The sequence below is a fragment of the Crinia signifera genome, chromosome 2 (genome assembly GCF_055691185.1).
Source record: "Crinia signifera chromosome 2, ASM5569118v1, whole genome shotgun sequence".
Lineage (NCBI taxonomy): Eukaryota > Metazoa > Chordata > Amphibia > Anura > Myobatrachidae > Crinia > Crinia signifera.
Window position 1 is genome coordinate 174,004,920 of NC_139218.1, and position 24,852 is coordinate 174,029,771.

Genomic DNA, 24,852 nt, shown 5'->3' on the forward strand with positions numbered 1-24,852 from the left:
TCCGCCATATTACACCCAGTGCATGCTACACAGCCCCACTCCCCCATATTACACCCAGTGCATGCAACACAGCCTCACTCCCCCGTATTACACCCAGTGCATGCTACACAGCTCCACTCCCCCATATTACACCCAGTGCATGCTACACACCCAGTACATACTACACAGCTCCCCACTCACCCATATTACACCCAGTACATGCTACACATCTCTCCACCCCCATATCACATCCATTACTCACCCACTTGTTGTCTTCCTGTTCTGTAAAGATCAGGTAGCCACCCAGGCCTGCAGTTTTGTTGGTGGGAGGTAGTGTACAGAAGGCAGAATAGCTGCAGCAGCCAGGAAGAGCAGGCCAGGCCTGGCCTGATACACGCAGCCCATTATGATGGGCAGGGGCCAGCTTCAAGAAAAGCCCTGGCTGCTGGAGAAGCTGCACTACCACCTCCATCCTGATATCCCCCTCCCGCTAATCGCAGATCCCTGCACACACAGTAGCGCACGCAGGGGGGGTTTCTGAGTATAGAAATCCCCCCTCCCGTGATTCCCGGCACCCCCCTCCTGCGATTTGTGACCCCCCCTCCCGCAATTCGCGCCCCCTTCCCGCAATTCTAGCCCCCCCCCTCCGATTTGCAGACCCCGCCCCCTCCTACGATTCACGGAACCCCCCGTAGCGCCCCCTCCCACGATTTGCGGACCCCCTCGGCACCTCCCGCACCCCCCCTCCCGAGATTCGCGGACCCCCTGTGATTCACACCCCCCCTCCCGCAACTTGCAGACCCCCTCCCGCGATTCGCGGACCCCCCCTCCTGCGATTCACGCCCCCCTCACGCAATTCACGGCACCCCCCACACCCCCCTGCGATTCGCAGCCCCCCACGACCCCCCCCTCCCGCGATTCATGCCTCCTCCCCTGATTCATGGACCCCCGCGCCACCCCCCCCTGCGCCCCCCCTCCCTTGTTTCACGGCACCCCCCACTCCCCTCCCGCGATTCACGGACCTCCACAACCCCCCGCAATTCACATACCCTGACAACCCCCCTCCCGCAATTTGCGTACCCCCTACCCGCGATTCAAGCCCCCCCACGCCCCCTTCCACGATTTGCAGGCCCCCTTACGCTAATCGCAGATCCCTGCACACACAGTAGCGCACGCAGGGGGGGTTTCTGAGTATAGAAACTGGAAAGAGAAAGAATTGCACTATGGATGCGCACACCAAAGAGAGACAGTATTGTTGGGGAAGGGTGAATCGCCCTCAAACAATATTTTTTAAATTTAACTTTTATTGGTATTTGCAACTAAAAGAAGAGAGACCAACGTCCTGTGTCGATTTTTTAATATATAGAATCTCACAGGGTGATCTTCTTCTGGGACTTGTGAAAATTTAAAGAATTAAAAAGACTTTAGACGTACATACATATAACATACATTTGTGACGTGCAATGGCACGAAAGAAAGAGTGGTACTTATGTATTATCTGGGCTCCCATGTTAAATGCACCCCATTTTTTCATACCCCTACTATCCAACTACGCATGGAGTTGATTTTATATAGCGTGGCGAGCGCAGCGAGCTACCGTACACGAAGCGTGGCGAGCGGACACGGTCTCATAAGAAAAACGGGAGCCCACATATTACATAAGTACCGAAAGAGTGATATTTATAGGGATAAAAGGTTTCCCTTAGGCTGTCTACAAATGATGCTGTGAATTGGTTTTGTAGTATTTTTCATGGGTTTTAATTCCCAGTCAGAGGTGTATTATTCCCCTTGCTCCCCCCAGTTTCCTTTTTAGGGGTTTTAATTCCCACATATATATACATACTGTGAAAACAGTTTTCAAAAGGAGTCCAGCACCACATACGCAAAAGAAGAAATATCTTGATTAAAATCATACAAACTCACATACTGTATCAAGCCGACTACTCTTGCGAACATGTCCAATTTTAGCCTGGCCAAAGATTTGGAAAACAGGCGAGACAAACTGAGAAGTGATATAGATTCAGTTTTCACAGATAACCCAGATTGATTACACAACTACCAATTGGTCAGATAACCTATTCTCACTAAAATCTGCTCTTATGAAACAGAGTAAAACCCTGTGGAACAGGACATCATTTGACAATTATCTAAAACATAATTTAATTCCGAGAGGCCTGAGGCCCAGATTATTCCCGGCATATGAACTGGCCAAAGAAGAACTAAAGAAAAATTGGGAATCCATATTACTACAATGCTCAAAAGAACTCATAAAAATACTAATAAAACACGATGAAATCATCCTAACAGAATTAACCCAAGAAATTACAAGAATGGGAGAGAAACTCATGAACTTTGAAAATTTAGAACAATTCCAACAAAGATACGATAAATATAAAAAGGAAATTGAGGACTATGAGAAAGAAATAATAGAAAGGAAAAGACGCAAATTCCAACGCGACAAAACCGATTTCGCAACCAACAAAATCTTTAAATGGAATATTCGACCCCAGAGACAAACAAATACCAACAGCAATATGTCAAACTATTCCACATCAGAAGCAGAATCATCTGAAGGAGAGGCACGGAGTAATCACTATCAAAACCCAAAGAGACATTTTTTAATGCAAGGCCGCAAGGACCACAAAGAATAGCCAAGGTACATAGCCATCTATCAGAACCCAAAGTAGAAATAACCAGAAAAGGTTCTAACTGCTGCGGCAAATGTAAAGCCTGTCAGTATATGGAAACAACAAAAAGCTATACTGACAAATTTGGGAAAAAATGGAATGTAACTGATCACATAACATGTACCAGCATAGGGGTGATATATCATCTCCAATGTCCATGTGGAAAATCCTACATCGGAAAAATCGGCAGAGCCCTGAAAGTAAGAATACTGGAACATGTAAGCACGATCCGAAACGCCATTAACGACCAGAGAAAATTCAAAACACTGACCCCGTGGCAAAACATTTTCTCAAGTTTCACAAAAAATCTCAAAGTGTTCGGAATGGTCCACATAAAACTGGGAATAAGAGGAGGTGACCTAGACAAAGAACTCTTCAGAATGGAAACAAAAATGATCTATCTGATGGATTGCCTGACTCCGAATGGCCTAAATGAAAATAACAGTTATTTACCATACCTCTGAACCCTCCCCCCCCCCCCCCCCCCCCCCAAAAAAAAAAAAGAAGACCTCTCAAAAAGTAAAAACTCATAACTCAAATAAAATCTTTTTACATTTTGGAAAAAAAGAGAAAAAAAAGAGGAGAAAGAGAGAAAAAAAGAAGAATAAATTGGATAGAAATATGAGGAGAAGATTTAAGGACCCAATAAAGGGAACTAAAGAAAAAGAGAAATCAGATACTCACCATGTGGTGTGGGAAGGACTATGGTCCTGAAGGGGTAGCACAACACTGCATCTGAATAAACTAGAATATATTTAAATCAAAAGATATATTACAACCAAAATAACACCATGAAATCCATCCCATAACAGTTATGTCCTATAAGTATATAACACACAGCGGTGTCTCCATAAATACACGGGAGAAAAATTTCCAGTAAAACAATACTGCACAAAACATCAGTGATGAAGCAAAATTCCACACTCAAAATAAACATTGGAGACTTAATCTCCATCTTAACAAACACTATACTCACCCAATCACCTTCCATATGTCTTCCCCAAACCCCCCCCCCCCCCCCCACTGTAGTCCCCTATCCCCTGTGCCCCTCACTCTTCTATCCCCACCCACATCACAGGCACCTTACTTATTTATTATGATTTTTTATTCACTTTTCACCAACCATCTTATTTTATTTATTATTATCCAATATGGTTTACACACATGCACATTTGCAGATATAAATATATAATCACCCAAATGTTAGATCAATACTCAGAGCCACACCAATATCTAAGAATATTTATAACCCTCAACTACAATAATCAATAAAAATACTCACTCCTCAGAAAACACCTATATTCATTGTTCTATACACTCTTTTCTGCTGTATAGATTTATACATTTCTCTCGATTTAAATCTCTCCAACATCTCAGAAATTGATATTCCTAAAAACATAAGCCCTAATATGTCCTCCTAAGTTTGTTATGAATCAAACTCATCAATACATCAATTTAAATAGACAGACTTATTATCCAATGGTATTGAAGGATACATTCAGATTCCGGGAACCATAAGACCCATAAGAGGTCTAATGACATAATGGGGGAAATTTACTAAAGGAAATGTGTAAAAAATAGGTGTAAAAATAGGTGTATTTGTATCCAGAAATACACTTATTTTTGACATTTTCTATCCCGAAAATACGGCAATTCGTATTGATAGCACATCAATACGAATTGCCGTATTTTCGGGATAGAAAATGTCAAAAATAAGTGTATTTCTGGATACAAATACACCTATTTTTACACCTATTTTTTACACATTTCCTTTAGTAAATTTCCCCCAGTGTATCACCCAGAAACCATAATTCTCTCACCCCAGCAATATCAAAAAGCAACTGCAGTAGTAAATAGAAACTGCACAAATGTATAAGTATAAATACATAAGACAGAAACACCATGGAAAACGGAATAAACACACAAAGAACATTTAACCTTATGCAGTATACTGAGTCCGGGGCTCAATAACATAAAGAGTCCGTAACTATGAGACATAACTATCTGCAAAAGGTATCCAGATTCCGGGGTTTACAATACCCACATAAGAGCATAACTTAATAACTCATTGCAAATATGAACAGATTCCCGTTATGTAAAAAGCCTAAAAGAATGCCCACGTTTATAACAAACGACGCCCTCGCCATTACATGAATAAACCACTTGACTAAAAAGATAAAGTACAGAAAACTGAAAACAAAAACCGAACCCTATGGAATATACAGAGTCCGGGACGACTAAAAAGAAACCTGAACTTCTGGGTTGCGGCGAATGCAAGCTGCGATTGGTCCTAAAAACACCACGTGACCAGGGGATGACATCACACGCTGGTCACGTGGTTAGCACGCCGGGAGATAGGACGGAATTCGCCTCTCCAGTAAGGGCAGATGAAATAGAAGCCCATTGGAGAGCAATGACACATGACATCTGGAAAGCCAAGTGATTGGCTGACCTATACTAATAAATATGACATGCAGGAGACACTCGGCTTGTGGCTCTGGGGAAGCTAAGCTTGTGAAACACGTGTCAGCCTTTTAGCTGGCTACAAATGTTTCTAATCATATTGAAATGTTTACATAATGAAACAATGATGCTGTGAATTGTGTTTGTAGATATTCAAGCCCCTAACAGGGAAAATCAGTGAAGGTGTCTGTAGATACAAAGCCCTATATAGGGATGTTTGAAAATATTGATTTTTGACAAGTCTGGCATTTTTCATTAACCCTGTCCTGGCTGATCCAATATCAGCAAGACTCTAAAGCTATTCATAGAGATTAAACAGGGAAGCCAGTTAGTATATTATCAGTTGTCAGTATCTGAGAATATTTTTCTTTGTCATTACACATTAACCCCGTCCTGGCTGACCTCACATAGGCAATATTCTAAAGCCTATTAAAAAGGGTAAAACAAACCCTGCTTACTGAAGCCAGTAATATATTAAGGGGCAATAAAGTACATTGGATATGATCAGTCGCTATATATAACTCCTAATATTATATTGGATATAAAGTGACAATAAAATCCATCGCAAATAGAGTGTACTCTATTAAAATACCCACTAGATGTCAAAAACCACCTAGACATATATGAACAAGGGAGACTAGAAAACCAGTAAATAGTGAACTATCTGGTATAAATTATTTCTAGTATCGGAGAACATCAATGTAAGGTGGCCCATGTGAGATATGGGATCTAAAAACTGCTAAAACACCCTTTAAGCAGTATTAATAGCTCTGTGAGAGAGAGCTAAGATACCCACTAACCAACCCATAAGTCAGGGGCAAACGCAGGATTTTCAGAAGGGGGTTTTCAGAGGGGCAGAGCAAAGCCGGGTCAGTTAAAGTATTATAGATAGACCAAATCTATATTAATAATAATAATAAATATATATAGTGGAGTGGGCTTATTATTCATAAATTTCTGGTGGGAGGACAGCTTGCTTGACTGCAGATATCTCCAGTTCCCGAAAATACCAAATGGTATTGGAGACCAGGGGATCAGAGTTCAGGAGGCAGAGCAATCTGCCAACGAGTATATAAAACTACATACCAGGTGTGGGGATCTGGAGCAGTAACCAGCTGCTAGAAGGCTGATATCTCTGGTTCTCGGAAACGTAGAGACAAGCTACTAGTGTCCATCAAAGGGGGAGAGTCTCAGCTTTTGGAATATACCCTCAGAAAAACGTGTGACGTGCAATGGCACGAAAGAAAGAGAGAGTGATATTTATAGGGATAAAAGGTTTCCCTTAGGCTGGCTACAAATGATGCTGTGAATTGGTTTTCTAGTATTTTTCATGGGTTTTAATTCCCAGTCAGAGGTGTATTATTCCCCTTGCTCCCCCCAGTTTCCTTTTTAGGGGTTTTAATTAACACTCTGGAAGGGTTTATTAGGTATATACAGATGTCAGCACTTTATATCATCTTTGTTTGGAATTGTAAGTACATGTTATGTAATCATGTGTACCTTCTTCATTAAGTGGTTTTTGCGTGCCACTTGCAGTAGCGCACGCAGGGGGGGTTTCTGAGTACCCAGAAACCCCCCAGGAGTCTAAGGGGCCTCAGCTGAAAGCTGAGGGTCCCCTCTTTCCATGGGTACAAGAATTGTAAAAATCGTCCCTTAGGAACCGGAGATATCTGACTTCAAAGCAGTGGTCCCCATCCAAGCCTGTTAATTGTTATTCCCAGTCAGATATTTCAGGTTCTCTCTAATTTAGAGTTTTTCTGAGGTTATATTCCAAAAGCTGGGACTCTTCTCCTTTGAGGGACATCAGTAGCTTGTCTCTACTGTTCCCAGAACCAGAGATATCAGCCTTCGAGCAGCTGGTTACTGCTCCAGCTCCACACACCTGGAATGTAGTATTATAATCTCGTGGGCAGATTGCTCTGTCTCCTGAACTCTGATCCCCTAGTCCCCAATACCATTTAGTAGGTGGGATTTTCTAGTTTTTAATTCCATTAAAATCTAAGAAATCTATTTCCAGTAACTGGAGATATCGGCAGTCAAGCAAGCTGTCATCCCACCAGAAAATTATGAATAATGAGCCCACTCCACTATACACCCCTCCTCTGCATATTAAACATCCTCTACCACCCTGGAATGATGTATCAGGGCCCCTTCATTCAGCCCAATGCCCCCTTCTCCCATTCCATCTCCCACCATCTGTGCAGTAAAGGGGTAATTAGTGGAAATTACTGATCCAGGCCCTACATGCAGAGCGGTTGATATAATACCCCCTACCACCCACGGGACATCAAAGCTTCCCCCACCCCTACCGCTGGAGGATCGGTAGGGGCCCCAATACATTGCTTGCCCAGGGGTCTCACACTGCTGTTGACGCCCCTGTATGTATGTATGTATGTATGTATATTATTATACATTTGGTCTATCTATAATACTTTAACTGACCTGGCATATACTGGAAACCCCCTTCTAAAAATCCTGTGTTTGCCACTGCTAGGGATGCCCATCGACCATCAATGATTTTAAATAATCGATGGTTTATGGCCGATGTTGAATACTTTTGCCATCGATGTGGGAGGACCAGATGGTCTCCCTACATAGATGGCAAAGGAGAACCGATCAAGTTTCAAAAATTTTTAAGGTGCCGGGACACGGAGCATAGCTCCGCCCCCACACCCGGAAGTCCCGCCACCAAGTTCTGATTGACCCACGGCCTATTCAGTCAGATATAATTGATGACCATCGATAGCTACAACAATCGATGGTTATCCAAGTAATATGTTACTACTATCGATGGCAGGGTGCAAAATCGCCATCAATGCCAGCCATTGATTGCATCGGCACCAATGCCTATCCCTACTCAGCAACAGACAAAAACCTTTACTACCCCTCATGCCCACACACCTCTATCACTGCCCTGCCTCCTGTTTCTCCTGCCCTGTAACTACTGCCAGTGGGGACCCGTTTACCCTGTGTTGCCCACATTCCCCTATCATGCTTTACCACCCAGCCTCCTGCTCTCATGCACCCTAACTCCCACCCAGTAGGAGGAGACACTGACTCAGGTGCACCGTCCTGTACTCCTGTGCTGCCACGCTGGACCCTCACCCACTGGCAGAAGCTGCACAATGTCCCCCACCCTCCTCTTTAGTCCCCCGTATGCCCACACACCCCTATCACTACTCAGCCTCCTGCTCTACTGAACCGTAACTTCCACCACTGGGGAGTCGCTGACGCTGTTTTGCCCACATACCCCTATCATGCCTCATAGCCCAGCCTCCTGCTCTCATGCACCCTAACTCCCACCCAGTAGGAGGAGACACTGACTCAGGGCCACCATCCTGTACTCCCACGCTGGACCCTCACCCACTTTCAGAAGCTGCACAGTGTCCCCCACCCTCCTCTTTAGTCCCCCTTATGCACACACACCCCTATCACTACCAAGCCTCCTTTTTTCCTGTGTCGTGACCTCTGCCAGTGGGGAGCCGCTGACTCAAAAACAACCTACTATACTATTGCGCACACACACACACACCTCAACAACACACACCCCCCCACACACCCACAAATGTCACTGTACCCTCCACACTATCAATGTACATCATACTCTGTAACCCTCCATGTCGACTTTTGGGACAAAAAAACGTGAAAAAATCATGTTGACCTTTTGACTGTCTACCTTCCCATTGTCGATCTAATGCATACCTCCCAACTTTGAGGAGGGAGGAGGAGGGTCGCTGTTGCCACAGAAAGTGGGACAGTTGGGAGGTATGCTTATGTCGACCTTCCAACACTGTCCACCTTAGCCATGTCAACCTATCTCATGTGCCGACCTAAGATATTTCGAACTTCAGTGGTTGACCCAATGCATGTTGACCCAATGACCCATACCCGCTATAGATTCCTGCTTCTAAGGATTATATTGTGGGAGACAAATGTATATATGAAGAACATAAAGATACAGATTGTGAAATCGGCATACAAAAGCCTCAGCGGTAAAAGGCTGAATAACTCCCATATACTGTATTATGTTCCTTATTAATTTTGCATGCCAGGCTGGCCCACTGGAACAGGGAAAATGTAAGCAATGCAGGAATGATGAGGGCTGTGATCCTGGACTTGGATCTCATATGTGTTAATTTGTGAGAGGGGCGAGTGCACTGTTAGCTAGTGTAATTCCAAGTAACGCTTGCCTTAAGAATCTCATTATTTGAACACAGGACCGTATTTCCTCTGAGAATTTTGGAGTACGTTTGAGCTGGGCCTGTTCATTTCTCAAGCAATCATAGCTGCATGATGGAGAGAGAAAATGGCAGCTGTTTCTAGCTCAGGCCTTCAATTTCCTTCAGTGTCCAGCCATTCAAGTGTGTAATTACACAGGGATGACGGGGAAACGTCAGGCTTGTAAGGGAACTGGTTGCAGGCTTTTGCTCACTGACTTTGAGAGTGAGGACAAGAAAAATTCAATTAATGTGCCTGTATTTTGTGTTTGTCGTGTATAATTATTAATGTATGCTGCTTTACAGTTTTCTGTAAAGGTTTAGAACGTAGTGTAAAATTTTCCCCTCACATATTTGCAATGCCCATTGAACCTGTGTTGGAGGTATTTGTTTTTAAATAAAAAATTGCAGAGGTTCGTCTGTATAGTGTATTAGAACATACTTGCCGACTTTTGTGTACTCCTCTCCGAGAGAGGCCCAGAGTGGAGACCCGACATTAGCATGTCAGGGAGGGTGATACACAGATGTCATCAAGCCTCGCCCCCATGGTCATCAATCAATGCAATTTGAGGCTCCACGAATTACGGGAGGGGCTAAAATGACATGATGCGCGGACCCGCGAAAACCGGTATTTTGTGCAGCAATGAAGGGGGCTGCCAGGGCATTTTGCGAGAGGATTGCCCACCTTCCCGATTTTCGGGAGCCTCCTGGCAATTTCAAGAGGGTAGGCAAGCCTGTATTAGAAGTTCTTTTGTATAGAAGAATCTTTTTGTGTACAGTACTTAAAGGGAGCTGGTTGTAGAAATTGTGGGGAACTGTGTATTATCATGTGTTTTTAACCAACTGTAAAAATCGCCAAATGATTGTTCATATCTGCTGATTGTGAGCTATGCCCCTCCAGATCATGGAGATTATCATTCAGGGCTGCCAGTTACTGCTGGCTGAGCTCCAGGTTTGCCAGCTACCTGGCTACAGGCCAAGACAAACGCTCCGCTTCAGTTCCAGAATGCTCAGTGAACTCCTGCTCTGAGGACCTGATTCTCAGTTGATCACTAATGTGCGAATTCGGAATCCGTTCAATTATCAAACAACGGCACATGTGTACGGATTGTAGCGTGCATGCATAAGGCAAAATAGCAAAACAATTTACACTCAATCCCCTCACAATTTGAGTTATGGGAAGTTGTCATTTGGGGATGGTAACGCTCCATGTTCTGGGAGTATCAGGAACTATGCCGGCGTACCCAGGAGTTAGAAGGAGGGGTCTGTGATGTCAGTGACAACCAGCCTGTATCTGAGTTGTGGAAGGGTCAGACTTACATTTTTACAGACAAGGGAAAATCATTCGATGGTCAGTGAATTGCATATGAATGTGCGACAGGAGAGTGAATTGTGATTCTCTCACATATTTACACAGGGGAGGGTTAGCTCTGTCTGGGTAGTAGCTAACTACTCCCAGATCGTCAATCAGGTATGAATTTAACTCCTGAACCTAAATTCAGAACTGATTTGACTACGTTTTGCCAGGTCCAGCTATGGTGCTATAAATAACATTTTATTTAACTTTAGGGTACTTATGTAATATCTGGGCTCCCGGTTTTCTTATGAGACCGTGTCCCCTCGCGGGGCTCGCTGCGCTCGCCACACTTCGGGCACGGTGGCTCGCTGCGCTCACCACACTATATAAAATCAACTCCATGCGTAGTTGGATAGTAGGGGTATGAAAAAATGGGATGCATTTAACATGGGAGTCCAGATAATACATAAGTACCAACTTTAGTATTCATTTTGCATTATGTGGTATGTGTAAGGGCAATGTATATTGGATTGTATGATATTCAAGTACCTTCATAACTGGGCACTGGACATCCTTCCTGTCAATCAACGTGGTTTATGTAAAGGGTTTGGTGAAATAGTTTGCGGGTGGGTTTGGATTTAGGGCCTCTTACTGTACATGACTATTGTATACAGTAGCTTCACCTGCCCTTTCATTTATTTATGGGGGGGTTGGAATAGTAACTTTAGTGAATGGAAGTAGGTAAGAGTAAAGTGGAGGGCTTGTGCAGTAGTATATTTTAATTATTATTATTATTAGTATTGCTGCTAAACCCCATTACATTTACTGTGCCTCTGCAGTACGTGAGTCTGATTTTACATGTATAAACGTGTGTGTTTTTAGAGTCCATGAAAGTAATGACAATTTTTCATTTTAAATTGTTATATTCAAGGAAAGCACAGCCAGTACCATGATGTCAAGCTTAGGAGTGTGCTGAATAGTAGTGTTATGAGCATTGCATTTTTACATTTTAGTTGTCTTTATTTTATATATGTTATGCATTTTTTTGTAAAAATAGATGGTCTTGTATTTAAAAATGTTTTGGAGATATTTAGCTGTATTCAATAATTATTTATTGTTGTTGATCCCAGTAGTAACTGAAAATTAGCTCCAGTTGTTGCTCATTTATTAATTATGAATTGATTACCTTATTGCCTCTACGTGTATGATATTCCTTTACGTATACAGTATATTAGATATGGCTCTACTGCCATTTATTGGCAAAAGTCATAACTGTTTCATCAATTTAATTAGGAGACCTTTCTGTGCAACATTTCCATGATGCGCCAATAATTGTGTAATGATTGTAAACCCATATAGTCAGGCATCATTGTGATGTGAGCGACCTAGAAAAGGGGAATGAAACACAGCATTTCTGAACCCTGTCAAATAAAGAATCAGAACACATCTACTTGTGACTGTAAGCATAGTGTTTTTAACCTCTTTTTTAAGTCTTTCAAATACTTTTGCAATAACTTTATATACAGTACTTGTTCCCATGTGAAAGTTGAAAACCCCATTTACATTTAATAAAAGATCTCTACATACATTTTAATTATGTCTAAGAAATTTAAAAATACAATCAATATGGCTAAATGATACCCCTTTTACACCACCGAAATATCTGGGTCTGCAGCAGTGTAAATGGGGTCAAGCCGTGTCCATTTACACGGATCCTCTGCCCATGTCCTGACCTGGGTAGAACATGGTCAGGACCAGTGTAGAGGTCGGTGTAAATGGTCCCTCTGCGGGTTGAGGCACCAGCAGTGGGTCCGTGCACGGTGTGCAGCTGCTGGGGATGCTGTTCCTGCCTGCTGCGGGAGGAGGGGGGCGTTTGCTGCTGAGGGGGGTGGGGGTGGAGCTGTCAGGCTGCTGTCAGCAAGCACGGGGTGGAACCAATAAGACTAGCTCCACATGCTTCAATACAAGCAATACGATTATGCCCAGGTAAAAATTCTGGGCCCAGGGAAAAATAACCCATTCCCTTTCTGCGCCACTGCTCATGCAAAAATTAAATGGTCACTAAGGGAATCCTATAGATTTGACTTACTTAAGTCAGTAGTTACAAGTCAGATAGGTTGAACTCGACGGACTAACATCTTTTTTCAGCCTTAATTACTATGTACTATGTCTCCGCTTGTTTTGAGTAAGTATCATTGCATTTTGAAAATATATCTGTACATTCTCCATACTGAAGAAAATGTATACCACAGTATACATATATATATATATATATATATATATATATGCAGGATGCAAGCGATGGGGATGCATACCTCCCAACAGTCCCTATTTTAGCGGGACAGTCCCGATTATTAGGGCCTGTCCCGCTGTCCCACCCGCGGGCGGCAGTGTCCAGCGGTGAGGGGGGACTGTTGGGAGTCCCCCCTGTCGGCTGCTAAGCAGCGGGGAATAAACACTGTGCGCATGCGCACAGCGTCTATTCCCGCAGCCAGGGGGCTGGGGGCATGGCTAGAGGCTCACAGAGCCTCTGGGTCATGCCCCCATAGCGTCAAAATGGGGGCGTGCGCCTCAGCAGTGTCCCGGGTCCGGGGACAAGAAAGTTGGGAGGTATGGGTATGTAAATAGAATTTCTAGATTTTATGACTGGCATAAGTACTGTACCTGTCATCTGTATAAACTGGTGGAATATAAATGTCTTCATGACGTTAGTGTTCTAAATGTCATTCTTATTTTTAGGATCAGTTGTGTGGTCGTGACCCTACATTGACAGATGAGTTACTGAACATTTTGATAGAGCTCACCCAGCTAAGTAAAACAACAAATGCAAAAGTGGCTCTTCGGGCACGGCAGGTATGCAGCTTCTTCAAAATTTCTCCAAACTTATTCAAAAGAACTTAAAGCACTTATTTTATGCTTCAAATACCAGTGGCACTTTTTGATATGTTTCCTTTCCCTGTCAGGTCCTTATTGCTTCACATTTGCCATCGTATGAACTTCGACATAACCAAGTGGAATCCATATTTTTGTCTGCCATCGATATGTATGGGCATCAGTTTTGCATTGAAAATCTTCAGGTAAAGCTTCAGGTGTACTTGCACTTATAAATCACTATTGCAATTCCTGAACAAATAGACCTGCAGACATTATTGTTCAGGTACAAAAAATTTAGCAATTTTCATATTATTTATGAGGCAAGGAGAGATCTTTAATTGTGTTTAGGACTTTTAGAACATATAGTTTTTTTGTTAGTTATAGAGTTCTCATATTATTCTTAAGGGTACCCCCAGTTCATTATAGCTGGACAATATATATTTTTAAGAAAATAAGGCCCAGTATAGCATAATGCAGTATAGCATATGCAGGAAATGAGTTAAAGCAAAGCATCATTGATTTCAAATGCTGGTAGTACATACAATTAAATTTTCTGCTGGGCACACACATGGATAATGGATTGGCCCTTCACTCGATCCACCAACTTTTCTGATAATGTCAGGTGCATGCACACTTGCCCATCTTTCACCCAATGTGTTGTGCCTGAAGTCACAACAGGGCAGGCATTTACATGTGCCCGCCTAGTTGACATGTAAGCCATTGGCGGACCCTGCAGCAGTGTATGCCAACCGCCTGTACACACAGCCAGATGCACTGATATATCTTTCATTCACAGACATATTGGGGCTACACACTTACCGACAGGCTCGTGATTGGCCATTTGATTGAATGGCTGATATATTTCTCAGTGTTTATCCTGCTTAAGAATGTAGCAGCTACTTTTCAGATGGTCTTAAACCATGGGAACATGAAACTTGTTTTAGCTACTCTTAGTTTGGTGTACAATTAGAAACATTGCCACTTGTAGACCAGGACCCCATTTCAGTTATTTTTTATCTAGTCATTAATAATTATGTAAATTATATAATATTTATTTACACATATCACTGTTTTATGTGGTGAATATTGCAATAACACCACTCTAGTTAGAAGCTAATTATATACAAATACCCCACTACGTGCAAAAGTGTAGATTCCTTCCCGCTCATCAGTGTTAAAGTAAACCTCCATAGGATTCTGTGAGGCTGTGGGGAGTAAATTTCAGTACATTTTAAAAAGACCAAAACTAAACACAGAAAAATGCCAATATGCCAATTAAAAGTTTAAAAGTAAAAAGAAGAAAAAACGGTACTTATGTATTATCTGGGCTCCCATGTTTAATGCACCCCATTTTTTCATACCCCTACTATCCAACTACGCATGGAGTTGATTTTATATAGTGTGGCGAGCGCAGCGAGCCACCGTGCCCGAAGCGTGGCGAGCGCAGCGAGCCCCGCAAGGGGACGCGGTCTCATAAGAAAAACGGGAGCCCAGATATTACATAAGTACCGAAAAAACTGTTTGTTCTGTAATGGAGAAAATAACAGTTACAGCTTCATGTACCAGACCATTAATGTGGCATCATTTTTGTCTTTCAGAAACTTATCCTCTCGGAAACCTCCATCTTTGATGTTCTACCAAACTTTTTCTACCACAGCAACCAGGTGGTAAGGATGGCTGCATTAGAGGTAAAGGCTTTATTCTTGTCATCACCTGTGTTGAATTATGAGGCAGCTAGGCATTCAGCTGAAAAGGATAGTGGGCCTTTTATGAGAATGCTGATATGACTTGGGATTAATCCAAAATAAAATGCTTATTCCATACCACAAATCTGTACAATTAGTTTTCCGTCCCAGCACTTCAACACATGGGAAGGATTCAGTATGAAATCCCGGCGGTCGGGATCCCGGCGTTCAAAATCCCGACGCCGGAATCCCGACAAGGGGGGGTCATGGACACCCACGGAGGGAGAAAGTGTCAGGATTTCGGCGGTCGGGATTCTGAACGCCGGGATCCCGACCACCGGGATTTAAACTGCATCCCCATGGGGAATAGGTGTAGAAAAAGGTTTCAGACCTGAAAGGCTTTTTGTGACAGAAGATTCAGAATCTATATCTCACAACTTATCTTGTTTATATAGCCCCAATGTCTGTTACTCACTGTGGCTTTCAACTTATTGCCAGTGTATGGGCCCATACACATTGGGCGACTTTGAGCTGAAAGGAGCTCAGTTTTCTTGTCTGAGATGCTTTCAGCTCGAAAGTTGCCCAGTGTGTATGGGGCAGCGATGAGCACTGATGCATAATCCTGCATCATGGCTGGCCCGGCCATCTGCTGGTATTACCAGCAGATGAGCGGCGGAGTGGAAGGCTTTCAATGGTGTTCTGCTATGAAAAGTCATCCACCCCTGGGACAATTGCCAAAACGTGAAAAACCCTGTGTGTATGCACTGAGCATTTTTCTTCCCAGCTATTTTTTTCACCATCCAGTGATTGGACCTTTTAGCTCTAAGATAAAGAATCCTAAAGTTATCAAAACACAAAACATTCAAAAGTGACTTTGTGTAACAGTTTTCTACAACAAAATAGAATCCATACTATGGGGGGTATTCAATCTTCTGGTCACGGCAGACGAGCTTGCTCGCCTGTCGTGACCCAGTCCCGTTCTCGGTCAGCTCGACCGAGAACATGCTGGCGGGATTCAATGTCCCGCCTGCAGCGGGACGAGAAGGGGGCGTGGCCGCGAGTTGCGGCCGGGAAGTGACGAGCTGCAGCCGGCAGCTCGTCACTTCCCGGCTGTTCTCGGCAGAACGAGACCCACAGCTAGAGATGTCGGGCTCGTTCTGCCAGGAAACCCTGTTCAATGCTGTCGGGGAAGACAGCATTGAATAGGGCCCGTCGAGCATCTCCCCCACGGGAGATGCTCGACGGCGATTGAATATCCCCCTATATGTTTGATAAATTTGGGTCCATATTCCTTACCAGCCTAGGCAAAAAATCCAACATTGGCGAAAAGTGTATGAATTGACTAAATTACAGCAAATTCACATCGTTTGGGTGAATTATAGGCAGTTAAATGGCATGAGCAAAAATGCCCCCCAAAATAGGTGAATATACCCGTGATTGAATACTGAAAGGCAAATCTTTGCTTTTTTTTTAACCTGTTGAAAAACTTGGCCAAGATTGAATACGTGCCTTACTGTAGTGTGTTGAAAAATAATAAAAACTTGTAAGCTAAATGCTTAACTTATTAAAGTTAATTTAAAGAAGTAATAATTGCTAAAATTTATTGTGGGGTATATTTACTACGCAGCAGTTATGCAATTTTTGGCAGTTTTCTGGTTGTTTATTTACTGGATTGAAAACCTGCTGAGAATCCCACTTTATAATACAATAGGACACTGGAGCACCATCAGTGTTTACCTAATACAAGTATAGAAACTCCAGATTAACAAAGCAGGGTGTTTAAATCTACCACAAACATGCTGGAAAAGTAGGTGATTGTGAAAGACAAATCGCCACCATAAACAGCAAAAAAATGCAAAGTGGGTAAAACAAATAAGTATATTCAAATAAATAAATAGTAGGAGCAAAAAAAGGAAAAACCTGATGTAAAAACACAAAGTTGTAAATGTGGGACATTATACAAACACTTAACAAATGCGTATTAAACAGCATATCAAAAATAATTGAAAATTAAAAAAAAAATCTGTGAGGTATTAGGATATCTGCAGTACTCTCCCCACCAGAAAATTAACAATGAATTCCAAACCAGTTCAATATTCCTTTTTGTTCCAAAAGCCTTCTTAGCAATAAATGGTTAAATTTCTTCTGTGGAGCTTTCTTAATAATTTTTCGCTCCCAGAAGGCTTCCAAGAAATCAGACATGTGTGCTTCTCATAGTGTCAAAATGTTTCACATTTATTGTGCAAAACATTTTCAGAAAAATTCATAAATGTAATACCAACAGTAATCATAAATTCTTATGAAATTGGACCCAAGGCATATGAATAACATGAAAGGATTAATCCTGGGCTCACCACCACCATAATAAAGATGGTCAGCCTGTCAAGGTTCCAAACGGCAGCAGTCCCTGGTAACTGACGCATTTCAATATCAAGTGTCTCTGTCAAGGTGTACTGATAAGGAAGGAAGTCCCATATTTATAACGAGTCTTGACCAATCATAGGCTCATGGGGGCTGTGGTCTAATTCATCAAATTCATATACTGTACGTACAGTATATACACATTTTATATTCATTACCTACATAGTGAATAAATCATATTACAAATGAATAAAAAGTGTTTGAATCGGAAATGGAATATAGAAAGGGTTTGGAATTCATTGTTTCTTTATTATTCATTTTCTGGTGGGAAGAGTATGTTCTGTCTTGAGAGTGCTTGTTCACAGTTTTGATTTTCTATGACTTTTTGGGTTTTGTAGTAACCCTATTTTATGCGTTAAATAATAATATTACCCTTAATTAGCTGTCTGAGATGGTGCACAAAGGGAGGGGTAGGAATGTTATGAGGGAGGGCCTGCTTGCAAGAGCCTTTATTCTACAAGCAAAGCGGCAGTGTTGGAAGGATACAAGGAGTAGAAGGGAAAACCAAATTAGGCAGAGATTTGATAAGCAGGGCATAATAAGTGGGTTTTGAAGCAATGCATATTATGATTGTGCATAATGCTGGGTGCACACCTAATGATTTATCTGTCCAAAAATGGGAACAAAAATCAGGTAATATATGGGAGCATATGAAAATCATAGAAATACTAGAAAACAAGCTATGGTGGTTCAAACAAACTGTTTAAATATGTTTGATGTTTAATTTAACAAACGTATCCCATCTTGGCAGTCAGATCAAAAGACATGGGGTCCAATTCAGACCTGCTCACTGGGCTGCGAGTATTCAAAGCCCAGCAAGCAGATAAACACCACCCCGCTGAGCTCCCTCCCCACTTCCCTGTGCATGGCTGCGAATGCGTTCCCAGCCATGCACACAGGGAAAAATCACTCACTAGCAAATTATTTTTAAATCTTGACTTGCTGCGCTGCGAAGGCCATGGGGAGAACGAGGCCACTGCTGAAGTCAGTGGTCTTCCCTCCCAATGGCCAAAGAACGTCTGCATTTTCTGGGGTACTTCCAGAAAATGCAGGGGTTATGCCCCCAAAATGTCCAGCTCCTGACATGGTCAATTCGCAGAGAAACCCTGCGCATGTGCACAATGTACCATGTGCATGCGTGGCCTTTTGATAATTGTCAGGGCAGCGGTTTCCCAGCCCTGCATACTGTTCCTAATCAGAACCATTGTGCTCGGAGCTATCTTTTAATTCTGAAGGAGTGGAGTACACTTACAATTATCATTGTATTTAGAAGGTAGATAACAGTGATCATTTTCTTATGATGCAAATACCATTGCATATATATATATATATATATATATATATATATATATATATATATATATATATACAAACTCCAAGAAATGATTGGCACTCGGGAGGCAGACTTAACAAAATAAAGGATGTGTATTAAAGCTAAGCTTTCGGGGTTTGACCCCCTTCGTCAGAGCACAATCCTACAGCAAGCAAACAGTGCACAATGACCACATAAATACCTTCTTCCCCGTGGGTACCTCCGACATTCCGCTTGCGTCATCAGCAGCCGCACACGCAGACGCCGGGACACAGACGGCAGCCGCCTCACTTCCTGGTCCGGCAGTCAGCGTGGTTGCCTAGCAACCTCAAGCTGTTTGCGTTCCACTGTGGTGTGACGGTGACACGCTCATCTTCCGGGCGCTGTGTCACTGCTGCTAAGAACTACGGAAAAACATAGAAGGACACAGATTAACATCATTACTACCACCAAATATTACATAAATATATACACTAATATATATAAATGAAAAAACGAAAAAGAAATATATATAAAAAATATACATACATAAAAAATATATATACATAAAAAAAACCAGAAGCAGTACATAAAAAAATACATAGAAAAAGTACATAAACAATGCATGGACAAAACTTACAATAATAGTAAGTTAAGCTTATTGCCAAATGGAATCACGTATGGTCACACCAATTTAAGAGGTTACAGCGTTCCAACTAATTTTATCGTTGAGACCAAACGGGTGAATCGTATTTAAGCGAAAGATCCACCTAGATTCAGCGATGAGCAAACGCTTTGCCCGATCACCTCCTCTAGGTGAGTCCTTGACCGTATCAATCATAAAGTACCTCAATGAGGATAAGGAATGGCCTGCAGCCTTAAAATGCCGGGCCACCGGCTGGTCAATGGTTCTACCACCGATCGCCAAACCAATGGCCGATCTGTGGAGACCCATTCGCACCCGAAACGACTGTGTCGTCTGGCCGACATAATAAAGGCCACAGGGACACAAAATAATATAAACAACAAATTCAGAGCGGCAGGTCAAAACTGACCGAATAGCAAACATCCTATCTGAGTGTGGATGTTTGAAATTCTTGCATGTCACCATGTGTTTACAGGTGGTGCAGTCATGGCAGCTGTAACAGCCAGGAGGCTTCACGTACACATTAGGGGCCCGGGGTATATTCATCCCGGTAATGTCCGTCTTGACAAGACGGTCGCGTAAATTACGACCCCTTTTGAAAGCTGCCAGAGGCCGCATCTCCCTGAACACAGGCAAGTCGGGATCACTTTTAACAATAGGCCAGAGCGCTTTAGAAGCTCGATGAATTACTGGACTGGCTACTGTATACGTGCTGGTCCAGGGCAGAACCATCCCAGACTGGCGTTTACTAGGCTGGAGTAATTTAGAGCGAGGCATAGCCAGAACTTGCAATTTCTGTTGCTGCAGGTGGTCATGATCATACCCACGAGCAGCAAATTTGACAATAAGTTGGTCGAGGCGTCTGGAGACAATCAGGGGGTCACTGATTACTCTAGCCACCCTCAGCATCTGAGAGCGAGGAAGACCTCGCTTGAGAGCCGGAGGGTGGTGGCTAGAGGCCATCAGAAAAGTGTTGCGATCCACATTTTTATAATAAACATCTGTAGATAACCGGTTATCAGTGATCGCAACGGCTACATCAAGGAACTGTGCCTCAGACCCACTGCAAGAGTAGGTGAACTTGATGGTCGAGTCCCTACCATTCACCTCAGACATCAAATCATCAAAACGCTCCTGTCCACCCGTCCACAAGATGAAAATGTCATCAATGTAGCGGGTGTACAGGAGCATGTGCTGTTTAACATCAGGCCTACCAAGGAACATCTCATCCTCCTGATCAAACATATAGATATTAGCATACGAGGGTGCTACCGCCGACCCCATGGCGCACCCCCGCAGCTGCAGGTAAAAATTACCATCGAACAGGAAGAAGTTACGCTCCAAGGTAAGGCCTAGTAACTTCAAAAAAAGATCATGGTTAAAGCAGGAATTATCCAGATGCCTGTCTAGAAATGACCGTACTGCCCTTAACCCCCCGGAGTGGGGTATGGACGTATACAGACTTGAAACGTCCAAACAGCATAGTAAAGTCCCAGGTGGCACCTCAGGAAATTGTAGCAACAGGTTGAGGAAACTGGTAGTATCCTTAAGGAATGACTGTTGCAGACCAAGCAATGGCTGCAAAACATAATCTAATAATTGTGACACTGACTGGTACAGAGAACCACGAGCTGAGATAATGGGACGGCCCGGTGGCTTCCTGGAGTCCTTATGCACCTTAGGTAAGGTGTATAGGACAGGAACCACCGGAGCCGCTACCATAATACGCTCACAAACCTTGGCAGATAACTGACCCTCAGCCACAGCAACATTAAGAATCTGTCCCAGTTCTTGCTGGAACTTAATGGTGGGGTTTCCTGGAAGTTTAGAATAAACTGCTTCATCGGCCAACTGCTGATAGATCTCATCTCGGTACTCTTGAAGATCTTGGATCACAATGGCCCCGCCTTTATCGGCGGGCCTAATTGTGATATCTTGATAGCTGCCAAGATTCTGGAGGGCTTTAGCCTCAGCCGAAGACAGATTCTTAGAAACTTTTCCAGGAGCAGCCAGGAATCGGTGAACAGAATCGTCCATCAGACGTCCAAACGTTTTAATCGACGGATTCGTCGACACAGGGTCAAATTTAGATCTTGAAGAAGATGCAAGAAATTGATCAAAAAAACCAGTTTGGGTCGTGGATGGTTTAGCCTGAAAGAATTCTTTGAGGCGAAGTTTTCTCAGTAATCGATGGTGGTCACATCGCCAGTCGAACTCATCAAAAAAATTAGTGGGCACAAAAGAGAGTCCTTTGGATAGTACAGCAAGTTCGATGGGTGTTAGGACACGGCTGGATAAATTGAAGATTAGGGTTTCTTCTGACCCGGGATCCGGGGCGGATTTCTTCTTAATTCTGTGGTTTTGCTTACCCCTGCGGGTGGCCTGCCTCTTCCGCGTTTGCCCTTGGAGGAGGCTGCCTCGGCTAAAGGGACAGCTTGACTATCTGTGGCATCATCAGACTCGGATATCGCAAACTCACTGTCACTCAGACCCTGAGGGTTCTGGTGCGGGTTACGATTCCTGCCATATTTCTGCTGCCACGGTTTACGCCGCCGTTGTCCAGGGTTTTGTCGATGTTCAGGATAATCACCTGACAACCAGCCGTAGACCCTGTTATCATCGTAATCGGAATCAACCGCACTTCGTTTACTGCGTTTAAATTTCAACAGGTCTCTCTTATAGGCCTCACACTGTTGCTCAAGTTTTAACAAGCAACCTGCATTAGCTGGGTCCGCAAGAGCCTCTTGGTGCTCATTCTGGAATGCAGTGATTTTAGCTTTAGTCACCTGTAATTCTCGGCCTGATTCCTCGATAACGAGGACCATCAGGTCCAGAGATGCATGATTCAGAATCCCAACCCATTTGCGCACAAAATCAGGACTGTGGCGCCCAATAGTGGGAATGTTCTTGATACGAAAACCACGGGGCAGTTTCCTGGCCCGGTAGTAATCCGACAAGGAGGATCCATGCAATTGGAAATCAATCTCCCGCCGGCGTAATTTGAATAAATGATGTTGTAATTCCTCGATACCATGATCGACTGCAGCAAGTGCAGGATCAATCTCAAACAGGATATCATTGATCTCTGCTGGTGTGTATGTAAACGAGGTTCCAATGGCAATAGAAACATTCTGGCATCCAGGAGCATCCTGGGATGTCGGTACTGCTGAAGGCTCCATGATGTTAATTGAAGGAGCAGAAAGTACAAAAGTAGATGCTGTGCAATCCAGGACAAATCCACAATCGATAAGAGGGGTGCCTTGCAACCAATCACTGCATACAAGCAATGAAATAGATAGAGTTCCAAACCTGCCGGCACTCAAAAAGATATCAGACAACGGGCCTCGGTGCCCCAACGGCAATCACATACAAACTCCAAGAAATGATTGGCACTCGGGAGGCAGACTTAACAAAATAAAGGATGTGTATTAAAGCTAAGCTTTCGGGGTTTGACCCCCTTCGTCAGAGCACAATCCTACAGCAAGCAAACAGTGCACAATGACCACATAAATACCTTCTTCCCCGTGGGTACCTCCGACATTCCGCTTGCGTCATCAGCAGCCGCACACGCAGACGCCGGGACACAGACGGCAGCCGCCTCACTTCCTGGTCCGGCAGTCAGCGTGGTTGCCTAGCAACCTCAAGCTGTTTGCGTTCCACTGTGGTGTGACGGTGACACGCTCATCTTCCGGGCGCTGTGTCACTGCTGCTAAGAACTACGGAAAAACATAGAAGGACACAGATTAACATCATTACTACCACCAAATATTACATAAATATATACACTAATATATATAAATGAAAAAACGAAAAAGAAATATATATGAAAAATATACATACATAAAAAATATATATACATAAAAAAACCCAGAAGCAGTACATAAAAAAATACATAGAAAAAGTACATAAACAATGCATGGACAAAACTTACAATAATAGTAAGTTAAGCTTATTGCCAAATGGAATCACGTATGGTCACACCAATTTAAGAGGTTACAGCGTTCCAACTAATTTTATCGTTGAGACCAAACGGGTGAATCGTATTTAAGCGAAAGATCCACCTAGATTCAGCGATGAGCAAACGCTTTGCCCGATCACCTCCTCGAGGAATCAGGCCGAGAATTACAGGTGACTAAAGCTAAAATCACTGCATTCCAGAATGAGCACCAAGAGGCTCTTGCGGACCCAGCTAATGCAGGTTGCTTGTTAAAACTTGAGCAACAGTGTGAGGCCTATAAGAGAGACCTGTTGAAATTTAAACGCAGTAAACGAAGTGCGGTTGATTCCGATTACGATGATAACAGGGTCTACGGCTGGTTGTCAGGTGATTATCCTGAACATCGACAAAACCCTGGACAACGGCGGCGTAAACCGTGGCAGCAGAAATATGGCAGGAATCGTAACCCGCACCAGAACCCTCAGGGTCTGAGTGACAGTGAGTTTGCGATATCCGAGTCTGATGATGCCACAGATAGTCAAGCTGTCCCTTTAGCCGAGGCAGCCTCCTCCAAGGGCAAACGCGGAAGAGGCAGGCCCACCCGCAGGGGTAAGCAAAACCACAGAATTAAGAAGAAATCCGCCCCGGATCCCGGGTCAGAAGAAACCCTAATCTTCAATTTATCCAGCCGTGTCCTAACACCCATCGAACTTGCTGTACTATCCAAAGGACTCTCTTTTGTGCCCACTAATTTTTTTGATGAGTTCGACTGGCGATGTGACCACCATCGATTACTGAGAAAACTTCGCCTCAAAGAATTCTTTCAGGCTAAACCATCCACGACCCAAACTGGTTTTTTTGATCAATTTCTTGCATCTTCTTCAAGATCTAAATTTGACCCTGTGTCGACGAATCCGTCGATTAAAACGTTTGGACGTCTGATGGACGATTCTGTTCACCGATTCCTGGCTGCTCCTGGAAAAGTTTCTAAGAATCTGTCTTCGGCTGAGGCTAAAGCCCTCCAGAATCTTGGCAGCTATCAAGATATCACAATTAGGCCCGCCGATAAAGGCGGGGCCATTGTGATCCAAGATCTTCAAGAGTACCGAGATGAGATCTATCAGCAGTTGGCCGATGAAGCAGTTTATTCTAAACTTCCAGGAAACCCCACCATTAAGTTCCAGCAAGAACTGGGACAGATTCTTAATGTTGCTGTGGCTGAGGGTCAGTTATCTGCCAAGGTTTGTGAGCGTATTATGGTAGCGGCTCCGGTGGTTCCTGTCCTATACACCTTACCTAAGGTGCATAAGGACTCCAGGAAGCCACCGGGCCGTCCCATTATCTCAGCTCGTGGT

At 43.4% G+C, this 24,852-nt stretch overlaps 1 protein-coding gene across 1 annotated transcript in view; it reads left to right on the forward strand.

Moving 5' to 3' along the window:
• The window catches only part of ACACA (acetyl-CoA carboxylase alpha), a 551,747-nt gene that overhangs the window by 113,006 nt on the left and 413,889 nt on the right, over window positions 1-24,852 (forward strand). The window contains exons 14-16 of the mRNA XM_083173207.1: window positions 13,383-13,496; window positions 13,607-13,720; window positions 15,116-15,205. Coding sequence (XP_083029333.1) covers window positions 13,383-13,496; window positions 13,607-13,720; window positions 15,116-15,205 — 318 coding nt within the window. The remainder of the gene's footprint in view (window positions 1-13,382; window positions 13,497-13,606; window positions 13,721-15,115; window positions 15,206-24,852) is intronic.